At 38.6% G+C, this 15,408-nt stretch overlaps 1 protein-coding gene across 3 annotated transcripts in view; it reads left to right on the top strand.

Moving 5' to 3' along the window:
- map6a (microtubule-associated protein 6a) overlaps positions 1 to 10,697 on the top strand; it is a 35,464-nt gene extending 24,767 nt beyond the window's left edge. For 2 of the 3 annotated variants that reach the window (XM_084730540.1, XM_084730541.1), the window contains 4 exons: positions 3,348 to 3,561; positions 3,752 to 3,966; positions 7,974 to 8,084; positions 10,174 to 10,697. In XM_084730540.1, the coding sequence (XP_084586666.1) occupies positions 3,348 to 3,561; positions 3,752 to 3,966; positions 7,974 to 8,084; positions 10,174 to 10,321 (688 nt within the window). In that variant the 3' untranslated portion in view covers positions 10,322 to 10,697. The remainder of the gene's footprint in view (positions 1 to 3,347; positions 3,562 to 3,751; positions 3,967 to 7,973; positions 8,085 to 10,173) is intronic. The other variant, XM_084730542.1, reaches the window with a different exon arrangement.
- Positions 10,698 to 15,408: the final 4,711 nt, after the last annotated feature.

The following is a 15,408-nucleotide window of genomic DNA, read 5'->3' as shown; positions in this document are numbered from 1 at the left end:
TCGATTATTGTGGTATTTTATCAAAAGTAGGCATATTAGGATCTGAGGATTCAAGGTCATTTATTATCATTACACCACAAATTAGTTTCTTCATTATAGTAGCTGCAGTTTCTTCATAATATGAACAAAATGCAATAACATTTATTAAATTCTAGATGAAATGGGATAAATTAGGGTCTAACAGTAAATTTCTGATTGTGAAAATATGATCTTATAACCTTTTCATAAAATTTAAAGAGTCGTACAGAAATGATTAAATAAAAAGCCTCAGTGCTTGTGCCAAACATTCTCTGGTTCCATGTTGTGTACTCCGAGGGGAAGAAGCAGCTAAGGTGATAAAATGAGTACAAATCTCAATATATTTTGACCAAATTCCCTGATATTGTGACAATATTGAAGGGATGACTTTCACAAAATATTATAGTGCTTACACAAAATTTGACAAAACGACAATTTTTGATAAATAATCATCAGTAATGTGAATATAATGACTAAGTGGGTATAACAGAACAGGTAGAACAGTCTGGTGAGTTCAGAATATTAATCACTTTACTGTAATGCAGCCTTTAAAACCAGGACAAACACTTATGCCATATCACGATATAACAATATCCAAACAACATCTCATTTCATATCATGATACAACATAATATTGATATACTGATCAGCCCTTGGTTAAGACATTCTATTCTTTTCATACATTTAATGGAACAAACAATTAATTGAGAAAATAATTAGCACTGTTAATCAATAATGAAATAATGAATAATGTTGCAGCTCTCATACAAAGTGTGACATGGTGATTAACAGTTTCTATGTGTAACATATGGTAGTTTGCTGCAAATGAATGAATGAGAGGCTACAGAGCACTGCAGAGAAACAGTAGTAACTGAAAGAGCGAGAGAGTGATGCAGTGTGATATATTAGTGCTGTAACATGCACTTGGCATTACTGTAAGCTGCTGTGCTCGTCCTCTCTGGCACAGATATCCATACGTAGGTCTTTAAATGTGAGGAGGCAGATAGAGAGCGCATGCTGCAGGCCAGCCTGCTCTGTGTGTGTGACATACTGCTCACCTTCTTCAGAAGTGCTGTGTGAGGACTACACAATATCACAGCATCAGACTGTGGTGCAGACCTCCTCCCACCTACACCACCTCCAACATACTCGCCTCTACAGTGGTAATGCACCACTTCACCTCAGTCATTTACTCAAGACAGGCTCTGTCTGCAGTAAAAGGAATGCCTGTTTTCTTTAATGATGTTCCTACAAAGACGGTTTTCGTTAGACAGTCGCCAACGAAATTACGGAAATACACACCCAAAACAATGTAGAGAGCTTTCACTGATTTGCACACGGATGATTATACCAGCAGTGTCAGCCGCAAAACAGACAGACAGGGAATTGTATTTCAACCTATAAAATATACAAAACACTGAAAAGCAGCATTCAAGTGACTGAAGAATACTATAACTAGAAAGTGGTATATTAAATAAACAAAACTAATAATAATAATAATTAGAAATCTTGGGAAATATGCTTGTTTGCTTTCTCTCCAAGATTAACATGAGATGATCGATACCACTCTCATATCTTTACTCCTGGGAAACCATGCTGAGGAGATTTTTCCCACCAAAAAATTAACTCATGATAACAACAGTGTTATAAATTACACTGGACATATTACAAGAAAACATATCAATATCTGTAACGTTTAGATCTTTAGATCTTCCTTTTACTTTGATTTCAGGGATCTATTGGCAGAATATTGGCAGAAACTGAATCTAATTGTCTTCAGTATGTATCCATTAATGTATAATCACCTGAAAAGAACATTCTTTGTGATTTTGTTACCGTAGAATGAGTTTATATCTGTCCTCTACACAGGCAGCCATCGCCAGATTTTTACAGTAGCCCAGAACAGACAAACTAAACACTGGCTCTAGATACTGACTTTCATGTTTCTTGCAGCCTCTGCAGTTTCTCCTGCACACTTAGAGGGGGAAGGTGAGGCGAGCAGTATTCACTTGGTTGCAATCTACAACCTCAATGTTAGAGAAACTAAACCACACACTGGTCCTTTAAAAAACAAATAATTTATTTAATTATTTAACTTATTTGCTTTCTTTCCAGGAGGTAAATGAGAAGATTGACACCACACTCATATCTATACGATAAATACGAAGCTAAAGCCAACAGCGTGTTAGTGGGTCTAGCATGAAGACTGGAAGCTAGACTGGTTCTGTGCAAAGGCATCACAATCAGACTATCAGCACCTCTAAAGCTCACTAATGATTGAGTTATATCTTATAGTCTTGTTCCGTTAAAAAGACAGTGTTAACATGACAAGTCTGTTTTCATCATTGTGTTTTTGTTGCAGTAGAACAGAGGTCTGCAGTGACTTTTGCAAAAAACTATATGGAAATGAACAATAGTGTTTTTTTTAGCATTTTAATTTTCATTTATCAATATTTTAGGTTTAAAAGCTGAAACAACTCAAAATGTCAGGGGCAGCATGCTGCAATCGATTTTTAAGGTTTGAGTCCAACTCAAAGTCTTATCTTTGACTTTTAGAAAGTGAAAAAAAATTATGTAAAACAAACTTCATGCAAGTGAAAGTGAATAATGGTTAAATGATGATGAATGATTTTTCAGGCACCAAAATCATGACAATAACTTTCACAGCTAACAGTGACCACATTTTGAAATACAATTTTTTAGAGTTTCTAAAACTCAATATCACAGTTTATTTCAAAGCATAAGAGTTGAGCTCAAAAATCTATTTGCAGTACACTGCCTTGAAATTTTGAGTTGTCTCAACTATTTTTTTTTTTTAGTGTTAAGTGATTCTCGCCAACTGTAAATATATGTGGCTTACATACCAAATTTTTAAAAAGTTTTCATATTTCGTCAACTAAAATCTGTGTCTATGGTTTAGTGCCTTTTCCTCTAAATGTTGATGGTGGCTGGTTTTCTTGAGTCTCTAAGAGCTACCAAAAAAAACTCTTCAGGGAAAAATAATTGCAGTTCCAGACAGATTTTCTTTCTTTTTTTTTTAGCCAAAGCATGTCTCCTTTGATTATAAAGGCTGCAGACTCCTGCCTCAGAATGAGCCAGTTACATCTACAGAGGGCGTGGGTCCTGCTTTAGACTCTATAGTTTTCTCCTACATGATTGGAAGGAGAGGGTGAAGCAAACAATATTCAGTTAGTTATAGTCTGCAACCTTACCATTAGATTTTAATAAATCCCGCATGCTGCTCCTTTAACAATCATTATTGACGGCTTTTAAATCTCTACAACACGGTACATTTTCTAATGACAGCTGATCTCCTTCTTTCCCTGCAGAACTGAGTACAAGGCTTACAGAGATGTGAAGCCGGCAAAGATGATCCGGGCTAAGTCTCAGTACCTGCCGCCTGATGGGAAGGCCAACCTAGAGACCAGCTACAGTGCCACCTTCAAGGGCCAAGCCCCGCTGCAGCCTGCCGACAACAAGGCCATGGAGAGGAGGAGGATACGCAGCTTGTACAGCGAGCCTTACATAGACCCCACCAAGCAGGTGAGAAGGCACTAATAACTGTGGGCTCAAATTAATGTAGGGAGGGGGAAGAAAGAGGAGCTGAACTGATCTTTATATTACTGTAATGTGAAATTCTTGCCATGCTCATCTCATTGCACATTACACAGTTTTAGAAATATCTGAGGCATTTCAGCTCAGGAGTCTCATTTCCACTGTCCAACATCCTTAGGTTGACAGGTATAGTGCCCCTCGCTCTAAACCCAAAAAGTCTGGAGCCACAGCGGCAGGCCAGGGCAAGCCAGTGAAGAAAGCCAAAGATAAGCAGAGCGCCGCGCTGAAGGGCTCCAAGAAGACGACCTCGGAGAACCAGCCCGAGAACCGGCCAGCGGTGGGGGACAAGGAGAAAAGTAAAGAGATGAACAACAAACTGGCTGAGGCAAAAGAGTAAAAATCATTTAGCACTACTTCTCCTTTTATTTCTTATTTTTTTTGGGGGGGGGGGAAACAAACACAGAGGCTGCAAAATTAATTAAAGTTCTCATCTTTATTCTCATCTTTCTTTCCCTCTGTTTCCCCCTCCAGTATCTCTTCTTCTCTTCTGTGTTCACTCTCTCTGTATCCACTCATTCTTCTTCTGTCCTCTCTCACTACCTCTTGGCTACGTTTGTACAGTAATAATAAAATCAGATGTTGGGGTTTAGACATGACATGTCATCGCTCCTCCCACCTCACGCTATGTTAGATCGCTATAGTAACGGGTGGGCGGGGAGCATCCTCTTCCTCCGCCATTTGATGCCACCCACCACCCCCACTCTGCTCGCCTCCATCTCCAGGTTGCCATGGCTACCAGCTGCCTGGCTAGCCAATGGATGGCTCTTGTTGCATGGGCCCAGCGACAAGCAAATCTGAAAGGTTGGCTTTGATCAACTGAGCAGATTGCTTTGTTGAGTTTATCAAGGATTTTGTTCCCCTCTTCTTTTTGTTTTCTGGAGAAAAGATAATCAAATTGGCACTTTGGATATGGTTTCTGCACTCGCTAAATTAACAAGCAAATCTGAAAATCTTTGATAAATGTCCCGCTTGGTTAATTCTGTTTTAGTGTCTGATCCACGGCTTGTTTTGTTCCTGCTCAGTCATCTCTGCTGCTGTTCTCTGTTCATGGTAGAGCTCAAAGTCTGTATTGGGCAATATCACCACGCTTTGTTAAATGTGATTTTGTGGTCCAATGTCTCATTTTGAACTGTTCTAGCCTACATGAAACTGTTCTCCCATTCAGCATTTGCTCCGTTCATGTAAAACCCATTCATACAGTGGTATTTTAATTCACTGAAGGCTATTTTGTAACACCCAATTTGTTGCCAACTAACCATCTGGGTCACACTAAACTGATTATGCATTAAACACCAGTCATTTGCATAGCAGATGAGTATTCCCGCTGAATTAGATAATACTGTTGTGCAGTTGTAATGACATTTTATATTAGAGGAGCAACATTTCTCAGAATCAGAGAGGGATGAGTTCAGCAGAGCTGGATGTAAATGTTGTGTTGAGTGGTTCCGGTTGAGTCCTGTCTGCCAAACACACTGCGTGCAGAGCTGTCAATCTCAATAGCCATAACTCACTGTAATCACCCCCAATGTGGTGTTTATTAACAACACTGGGCCCTCCGCAATCATTCACACCATGCACTCAAACACACACACACACACATATACACACACACACACACACACACCTCCTTTTGGCTTTTTTTTAAACACACTGCCGAGGGTGACCGTGACCAATGTGATTAGACTGCTGCGGGACGATAGCAGGCGGCTCAGATTGCTGCTTAATAGCACATTACCTTTAAAGAGGAGGCTGTCTGGATGAAGCACAGATTCACATTCCAAATAAATCACCAACAATGCACTGCCATTTGTGACGTTTGTTTACAAGGATAAAACATTTAGTTGTAAATAAGTTATATCTGTTAATACACACTTTTATTTTGAAGGTCCAGTGTGTGAGATGTGTCGGGGTTTATTGGCAGAGTATGGTGGCAATGTAATATAATATTCATTATAATATTCATAATCACCTGAAAATAAGAATAGTTGTATTTACAGGGGGTGTGGATCCTCTACCAGGGAATAGATGAATTATAATATATATTATATTACTTTTATAATGGTGGGGGAACATGTTTTTTGGGCTGCAGGGGAATTAATTGCTGCAATACTGTGGGTGGCGACTTGCAAAAATTGGAGGCAAGGCTGAGCCACAAAGGCCTATCTGGGTTTATATATCATATCTATGTTCCACAGAATCGGCCATGTTGAACTGCCATGTTTCTGCAGAGGCCCAGAACAGACAAACCAAATACTGGCCTGAGATATGTCCTTTCATATTTTGTGCTAGTTTCATGGTCACTGTAGGTTCTCCTACACATTTGGAAGGAGAGGGTGAGGCAAGGTGTTTGCAATCTGCAAGGTCACCACTAGACACCACTAAATCTTACACACTGGTCTTAAAGGTGCAATATGTAACATTTCCGCATTAAAATGTCAAAAAAAAATGCTAGACATATGTTGTAGATTTTGTCGAGTTGCGTAATTGTGACTAACAATGGTCAAACCAAGAAAAATATGCAATTTATTCAAGGTAACAAGGTGTTTCCTGCTAGCTGTTGCTAGCTAGTCGCTATAACTTATATGGGAAAATATGGGATACGTCACTAATAAAATGTGATGTGACATGAATAAAACTTTAATATTATTTTGTCGTGATTTCAGCCTGTCAGATGCCTGACAGCAGCTCCTGTGATCTGCTTCATAGCATCATTAAACTATGTCTTTTGTTACTGTTCTAACATGAGAGAGATTCATACTTGCAGAAGTTATATATTGTGCGTTTAATACTCCACAGTGACAGCGCAGTGATGTAGTAAGAAGTGTAACAGCTTCTGTTTTGGACTCCATTGTTTATCCCTCTCTGTTTCTGAATCTGTGTTGTTCTACTGAGCTAAAATTATGAAAGGTATGTTGGTTTGATGAGGATGAGTTGATTTTAAAAATGCTGATTCAGCACTGGAGTTACTTCAACATGGTGACACCATGTTAGTGCAAGATGTATCTTGCAAATCATACCAAAATCAAGCTGTAAAACCTCCGTTTTTACATTCTGGTTGAATCCAAATTTCCTCAGTGAGACGTGTTGAAGAAAAAGGGAACACAAAGTAAGTTGTATTGTAACTGTTTATCTGTTAAAAGGAATTATAACCTCCCTTGTGTATATAGCTTATATCTGTCTATATATTATAGCAGGGCTACATGTTGGCTGGGTCTGCACTTAGTCCAAAGCATCCAGCTGCTTTCTCTGACTCTTATATAGATGTATAGAAAGAGACACTGTTTTTCAAGTCTTTGTTTTTGGATTAGAAGAGCACTGTACAGTCTTGTCATGGGTCCACCCATCATTGTGCTCCACCCCCCACACACACACCTCGCTGCTCTCATTAGTGCTGCCACAGCATCCTTCTGTACTGTCTCTATTTTCTGTGTCTGAGACAGAAACCATCACCACCATGTCTATCTGAGCTCAGCACGTGCCCCATCATCAGGGATGAGGGCCCGACTCATTATCATTTTGCAGCCTTTGGTTGGGGGGACCCTTTGTCATGTAACACAAGGGAGGGGGCTTGTAGGGGCAGTAAATGTAAACGGTGCTTAGCACACCACACATCCTGTGCTATCTGTGTGATTAATAGGCAAATAAGGATAGAAAGTATGGTGAAGAAAGTTATGTCTTGGGCAAAAAAACAAAAAAATGACTGTGACGTGCTTGTGTTTCTATCTGCTTGCTCATATTTAATGAAACATTACAAATAAATGCCAAAAGCAGAAAAAGCAGTGTCTTCTTGCTTTTTTTCGTTAAGAAAGAAATGGTGAAAGATTAGCGGTTGCAGGTATCTGTCAGCGTTTTTCTCCTGTCCAAGTCTTTGTCTTTGTGAGACAGACGACATTAAAGAAATCCACATGGAAGAGAATTTTTTTTTTGCTCTCACGACTTCTTTCTATGCTTATCCGAGACTGCGCCGCATTCTGGCATGAGCTCTGACATCCTCTGCAGGCCCTGCATGTTGCCCTCCTCACGTGAGAACTGAAGAATATATTATTCTTGCATCATGTCTCTAATATATTCCAAGACTTCCTCCAATTTACAGAGCAATATGCATGTCAAAGGATGTCCAGAAACTTATTCCAGAATAAGATCTCATGTGCTTCTTTAGGCTTTTAGTTTATGTATGAATGATGCACCCACAAATGTGTGATGTTACATTTGCTGAGATCACTTTGTTCTTTCTCATTCTTAGCCTGGTGTCATGGATAGAGTATTTAGGATGTCACATTAGGATGATGCTGTGTCCAATTTGTCGTGTGCTAATGAGTGACATTCTGATTCATTTGAAGGGTTGTGCTAAAACAGTACCACTACATACAACTCTGCCAGCCAATCCGAGATATTGGCTGGGTGCAGACTCTAAAGCAACACCTGTGGGGCTGTGCACTACCCAATCCCAGGTAATCAATCGCCAGAGCGACGAAAAGAAACTAGACCACGAGCCACAAATGCCACTCATTCCCATTCATGCATACCTGTGATTTACTTTTGTTTTCTATTACAGTGGCACAGTTTTGTTTTTCTGGTGAACCACCACATTATCTCTGGTCTACTCCTCAGGTCATAGCCCCTCTGTAGTTCTCTTCCATATGGACACTAGAGTAGGGGGGCGGGGGGGTTGGATGAATGGGGCTGTCTGCCTGCTGTCACATCCTACATGTAAGGTTCCTTAAGGTGCTTTTTCTTAAGGAGGCCTCAGGTTTAGTCCATCTCCAAACATCTCCAACTGCATGAACTGTTGAATAATCCACCCAGAGAGGAGAGTGGAGAGATTTATGAGGCATCACATGTTATAAACTGAAGCACTCTGCATCTTAGCTCGTTGTCACTGGGTAAAAGTTTCATACTATGTTTTATTTCATTATAAAACTGTCTCTAAAGCATGCTGCCACTGTTTTCTGTTGGACCTGCAATCTAATAATTTGGTTTTAGACTCTGCACTGTAATATCTGAGTGTTAGCTTGGATGTAAGATGAGGGGTAAGTATGAATGGAATGAGGGAAGCGGCTCTGCTTTGGAAAGAGACTGTTCAAAGGAAATTGTAAGTGCATGTTAATGATCTTCACTTTAATTTGTTTTCCATGCATCTTGTTCTCTCACAGAACACCCTGAGACCCTCATTGCACTATTGGCACCCTGTAGTTTGTAACGTCACTGTGACTAATTGAATGAGTCAAAGTATAGATTGAAACCAACAGCCTGTATTGATCTAATTGCAAAGCTGTCCAATACAGCTTTAGAAGAAAAAAAAACAAAAGCTTTAAAGAGACAATTCACCTCAAATCAAATATACACATTATTCTCTTACCTGTAGTGCTATTTATTCATCTAGATTGTTTTGCAAAGATGTCTGTCTTCTTTAGAACATAATGGAACTAGATACCATTTGACTTGTAGTGCTTAAAGTGCAAAAATACATTTAAAAACTCAAAACGTATGATCCAGTTACTCCACAGACTTTGTTGTGAGTGATTTGATGTAAGAACTATTTTTTTCTACTGAACTACAACCACCATCTGTATCACCACTAGATATCTGCCAATAATTCGATTTATTAAGATAATTATTAGATAAGATAATCATTTATTATTATGTATAAGATGACATGATGCTGAAATTGAACTTCAGTGTCATGGTGAAAAAATGTGTCAGTTGATACACACTCATCAAGTTTTGACATCTGGAAAGCTTGTATAGTTTGTGTAACGTAACATGTAATAGTGCACCTCAAAACATTGTGGGGCGCTGTTGGATTGTGGTTTGTGACATTCACATGTGCATTGCTGAGGGTTTAAGTTTAAGTTTGCTATTTTATGTTCCAAAACACCAATTGTACCATGTGTGAGGTGGCTGGCACATTTCTTCACTCCAGCTGTATTTATTTGCAAGATGAAACTGGGAGTGCATTTCCCTCATTATTGTTAACAAACTGCAGAACAGACATTAAAAGCACTGTTCAGTCTGATTCAAGCTGCGTAGCACTGGATTTACAAATATAAAACATGGGGCTATGATTGGTGACATGAGTCTGATATCCAATCAATGACTTATGTCAATGTAGGACCTCAGTACCACACTTCCTTCTGCACAATGATACGGTTCGTCAGTGTAAGTTAGTAGAGAGAAAATAGATCCTGAAACTGCTCATGACAAGGTCTGTGCCGAGTATCATCTAGTTCCATTATGTTCAAAACTCAGAGTTATCGAGAATAACTCGATTCTATCAAGATTGCCTTGAAGCATTTTTACGTAATATTAGTGATAAACAAACAGGCTAAGAGGCCCTGCAGTGATGCTGTAACTTCATCTCCTGTTGACCTTTCAGCCTTAAAACAGAAGCTTTTTTATTGTCTAAAATGAGCGGTCACAGGGTGCTCAGCTCAACTCAGCCCAATGACTTGCTGTTGTTCGCCCTGAGAGAAATGCCTCATCATGTGTCTCTTTCTGTCTCCTTCTTCTCTGGCCTCTTAACCATATGCTGCCTCCTAGAGATGCTAAAGACGAGCCTCTCCGACCCAGTCATCATCATTCCCAGGGTGCTGCTGGAGGAGAACCACAGCCACTGCTGGACAGAGCCGAACCTCGGAGGAGCGGCGGGGTCGTACGCTTTGCCCTAGACGGGAACCAGACTGATTAGTTCTGTGGAGGCAGATAGACCTGATACAGAGACTGCTGCTCTGTACTGTAAATATCTAGTATTTGCAACTAAGTTGGATTAGATAAAGAGGTGAAGCCCACAAAAAAAAAAACAACTTTCCGCTATCCAAGAGGAAGCACACATATTTGAAACACGCATGTTTGAAACGGCTTCTGGCTCTCAGGTCACAGCTGTTTGACCCATGGCATTACTGCAACGGTGCTACATCATTTTTTTCTGGTTTCATGCAATTTATTTTACAAGAATATGTCAATATTATTAGAAATACCACACCATAAAGTGCTTATACAACAATTACAACAAACTGTACTGTACATTGATCAGTTTTAGTGTAAATAAATAAGCATAACTTGCAGATTGCCACACTGTATTGTAGTTTTTGTTGTATGGTCAGTCATTTTTAAACAGGGGATTTGTATGGTGTGAAGTCCTTAAGAGTTCAGCATGTAGCACTGATGTAATGTGACACTTGGCCCATTAAGCATAAAGGTCCAGTGTGTAAGATTTAGGGGCAGAATATGCGGAAACTGAACATAATTTTCATGAATATATTTTCATTAGTGTATTATCCCCTGAAAATAAGAATCGTGTTTTTGTTACCATAGAGTCCTTTATTTTTACAGAGGGCTGCACGCTCTTCCTTTTTCACAGAGGCTGCCATGTTGCATTGCCGAGGTGAGGTGTTTGCAATCTGCAAGTTCACCGCTAGATGCCACTAAATCCTACACACTGGTCCTTTAAGAGCATAATGAAGGAGGCATAACAAACTGTGTGATAGAAACACAGAAAGATAGATGAATGATATTGAACTGATCGGACTCAGCATCATTTGAAATTCTTCAATCCTAGTACTTCACTTCTTTCATTTCACATGAGATATTTTTATTAAGTCCCTCTACATTCAAACAATGTGTTGTGCTTATTGTTCCGTCACTGTGATGTTTGAGCTTCACTGAGCAGAATGAAGTTGAGTGAATGAAGCTTCCCCTTAAAGATGCTGTATGCAACATTTGCTGCCACTAGAGGTTGCAGCTGAGTTCCAGCATCTCCGACCAAACTGCTCACATCTCTGATCGAACTGTCAAACTAGGCCAGAGGTCTGCAGCCTTTTGTCTTAAAAGAGGCATTTTAACCAAAAGAAAAGAAAAAAAATCTGTCCAGAGCCACAGCTATTAAATTCTCTGAGACGTTTCTTTCTTGGGTTTGGTATCCACAGCAAAAGACTCAAGACTAGTCACCAGCAACATTTAGAGGAAAAGGCGCTGAATGACAGACATAGGATATGATGCACATTTTAGCTTAAAAATAATTAAAACATTTTTGGTATGCACTGTAAGAAGGAAAAATTTGAGAAAACTCAAAATTTCTAAGCAACTTACGTCAAATGATTTGAATTTTAAGGCCAATTCAAATCGTTTTGTTTTGAAAGTTTTACCAACTAGTAATGTTTTGTTGAGATAATTTACTTTTCTTCGTTAGGTTAACTTGAATCTTTGAGAAAATATTTATCTCAAAAGTTGTCGAGTAACCTCACTGAAGTGAAAGTAAATAATGGCTAATAACGTAACATTTTCAATTGCAATCATTTCATTTTCAAGCACCAACTAATGACAAATCACCACTTTTGAAAAACAAAGTTTTAAGTTCGAGCTTATCTAAAGAAGAAACGTAAATTATCTCAACAAAAGATTACAGGTCGGCAAATTTGTTTATAGTTTATTTCAAATGTAAAGAGTTTGAGTTTGATTAAAAACTCACAAATCTAGTGAAGGCAGTTGCCCTGAAAGTAGGCATTTTTACAATTTAAGAATCACTTTAGGCCTACAACACAACACAACCTAAAATGTAAAAAAAAACAAAAAAACAACAACAACAACAATAAGAAAAACTATTATTCATTTCCAGACAGTTTTGTGTCAAAGCCAAAGGGAGCCACTGGAGAAGGGAGAAAGAGCTGCATGTATCTCTGGAGCCACAGGTTACAGACCTCTGAACCAGGCAGAGCTGATCAAATATGGATCAAGATTCAGTCACAGCAGAGCCTATTTCTCACCTCAAGTTTTCTCCGAAAAAATATTTTACTGCACTGTCTGCCTGTAAGGAGGGCTGCAACTAATGATAATTTTTATTAACAATTAATCTGTTGATTGTTTTCTCATCTAATTAATTAGTTGTTAATATCAGAAAATGGGGAACAAAATGTTTTTCAAGTCCAAAAAAACTTTGTCAAATGTCTTGTTTTGTCCAAAACCCAAAGATATTCAGTTTCATCTCATAGAGGAGTAAAGAAACCAGAGAATATTCACATTTAAGAAGCTGAAATCAGTCATTTCTTTACTTAAAAAATAGTGGGCAATTAATTTAATAGTAAATTAATAATCAATTAATCATTGCAGCTCCAGCTGTAATATGAGAAAGTTTCTCACCAAGCCGCCATGTTGAAAACGGACACTGGAGGACAGAGAGGTAACATGCATGCTAACAATGCACTAACATGCACGTTGACACGCAACATATGCTGACATGCACACTAACATGCACGTACAACCGGACTGGCAATGAAACCAAAGACAGAGAAGCTGAGATACCAACACACACAGAGGAAGTGTGACATCATTCTCTGCTCAGGACGCCATCACTCCACTACATCTTCACTCAGCAAATAGTTATTTGCTGACATCTTGTGAGGCGTGTAATGCACCTTTAAATCTGAGTTTAACACCTGGACACACATGAAGGATATTGTGACATCATACCTCATGAGACAATCATTGTCCAGTATGTAGGTTACATGAGGAGACAAGGCCTTTTCGCCTGTATCAGAAGACGACAGCTAGAGAGAGACAGCAAAGAGCTGCAGGCTGGAATCAAACCCACGGTTTCTGCAGAGGACTGACAGTCTCAGTACAACTGAGCTGCAGGGACACCCATAGATGGAATTTCAAGAATGTTTTACAAGGTTATTGAAGTTTTTGTAGAAAACCCATAAATTATAAGTCAAAGCAAAGTATTTTTATATGTCTTAAAGGGAAACTCCACTGATTTTTACACATCAAAGTCTGTTCCCAAGTGTAGAGGAGTACTACTGCGTATGTGAAAAAAGTTGTAGCCTACAAAGACTTTTGTGGCTCCAAAGGGAGTTGTGTGAAGTCTGAGAAATTGCCTCAAAATATCAGTTGGGTCTGAAGACTACAAGTTTGAAAATGAAAAAAATTGGGTCTGTGGAGTTAGATTGAAAAGAACCAACCAGAGTTCAGTCTGTAGTCCACTGCTCATCTCTGCTCGAGGCTACGCTAGCTGCAACAAACATAACACACCTGAATCAATCACAGAACTTGGTAACTGAGTTGCATTATAGGTAATGTAGGCAGCATGGGGCCTCATTTATAAAATAAAATAGAATGATATGATCTCCAAGCGAAGTATAGATGTGAGAGAAATGATTTTCCTGCTGACTTTGTCAGGATGTTGAAGTTTGGGACGCATATTCGCCCAACCCTGTGATGAACTTTGCATTAACTTTATGAACGATATGATTATCAGCTAAAGCTGTGAGCAATTCATTGTGAAACATTCCCAAGTTATCTGTTTGACTTTCAAACCATTGAATAATGTCTTATCTGGCTTCCATCTCCCCTATCATCACTGTGATCTCATCTTCTAAAAGTTTGCTTTTCTCTCTTGGCTCCTCCTGACTAAACCCTCATCTGTGCTGCATTATATAAGGTGAACTCACAGACTGTAGAACATAAAGTACAGTCTGTGAACATTTTCATAAATGAGGCCCCAGGTTCTGACGAGGAAGAAGAATGTGTAGAATATAAGACACAATATTGACAGTTCTGCTGCATCCATTTTGATCCTTTTTTATTTATTTAGCCCAATATCACAAATCACACTTTGCCTCAGGAGGCTTTACAGTCAGAACAGTGTGTGACAGCCTCTGTCCTGTCAGCCCTTGAACGATGGAGGAAAAACTGCCCCGAAAAACCTCAACAAAGAAAATAATGGAAGAAACCTCAGGGAGCGCCACAGAGGACAGATCCCCCTCCAAGGACAGACAGACGTGCAGTAGATGTTGCACCTATTGTCCATCATGAGTCTGAATGCAACGATAAATCAGTGGAGCACTCACTCACTTCAAACATGTCTGGTGGGGATCTTTAAATATCATCTATACTGTAAAAACCTTTTTCACAGCAGCCATATTGACATGAAACAGTAGGGAAAACAGGTTTTACCAGTGATATTAATTTAACACACAATATGTAAATTTTGCCACTAAAGTCTCTGACTTTAATCAAATAACAAAGATGTAGTCTGATGATGCTGTGGGATCTTGGGAGTTGTTGTCTTCACTGCTAAACAACCACCACCACAGATGGAAATCTATCTGACATGATTCAGACAGAAATCACACAGAGATGTGGTAAAATTAACATTTAATTCACATTATGCTTCATTACGTTTGCTAACTTCCTTCCTCACTCTCTGATGTATCTGACCAATCCTGTGTTTTCCTGTGAATTGTACCAACTAGCAGAAAACACTGTTATTGTTTAAACATTGCTGGAAACATTTGGGGTAATGTAAGTACACAACTCAACAAAATATATAACAAAGGTCCAGCATTTTTAGACATTTTAATGTGGAAATGCATATTATGAATATTACATACATTACATATTATAGCTACACGGCCCATTTTCTATACTACACTGTAAAAAGAATAGTTGAGACAACTTAAATTTTCAAGTCAACACACTAAAATAGATTTTTGAGTTTTGAGCCCAACCCAAACTCTTAGTTTTGAAATAAACCGTAAAAAGTTTTGCTGACCTACAATATTTAGTTGTGTTAATTTACTTGACAAACTTAAAATCTTTGAGTTTTACAAACTTAAAAAAAAAACATTAAAAATGGTCACAGTGAGCTGTGAACCTGATTTATCTTTTTTCAATTGTAAATATTGAAATTTTAACATTTACTTTCACTTCAATTTATTTACTCAATATTTTTTTAAATACAACATTTTGAGCTTTGAAAAATTGTTAAAAACATTTATC

The sequence above is a fragment of the Lutjanus erythropterus genome, chromosome 11, assembly GCF_056507025.1.
Source record: "Lutjanus erythropterus isolate fLutEry1 chromosome 11, fLutEry1.hap2, whole genome shotgun sequence".
Taxonomy (NCBI): Eukaryota; Metazoa; Chordata; class Actinopteri; order Lutjaniformes; family Lutjanidae; genus Lutjanus; species Lutjanus erythropterus.
The sequence above is the reverse complement of the archived record's forward strand: the minus strand, read 5'-3'. Positions and strand labels throughout refer to the sequence as shown.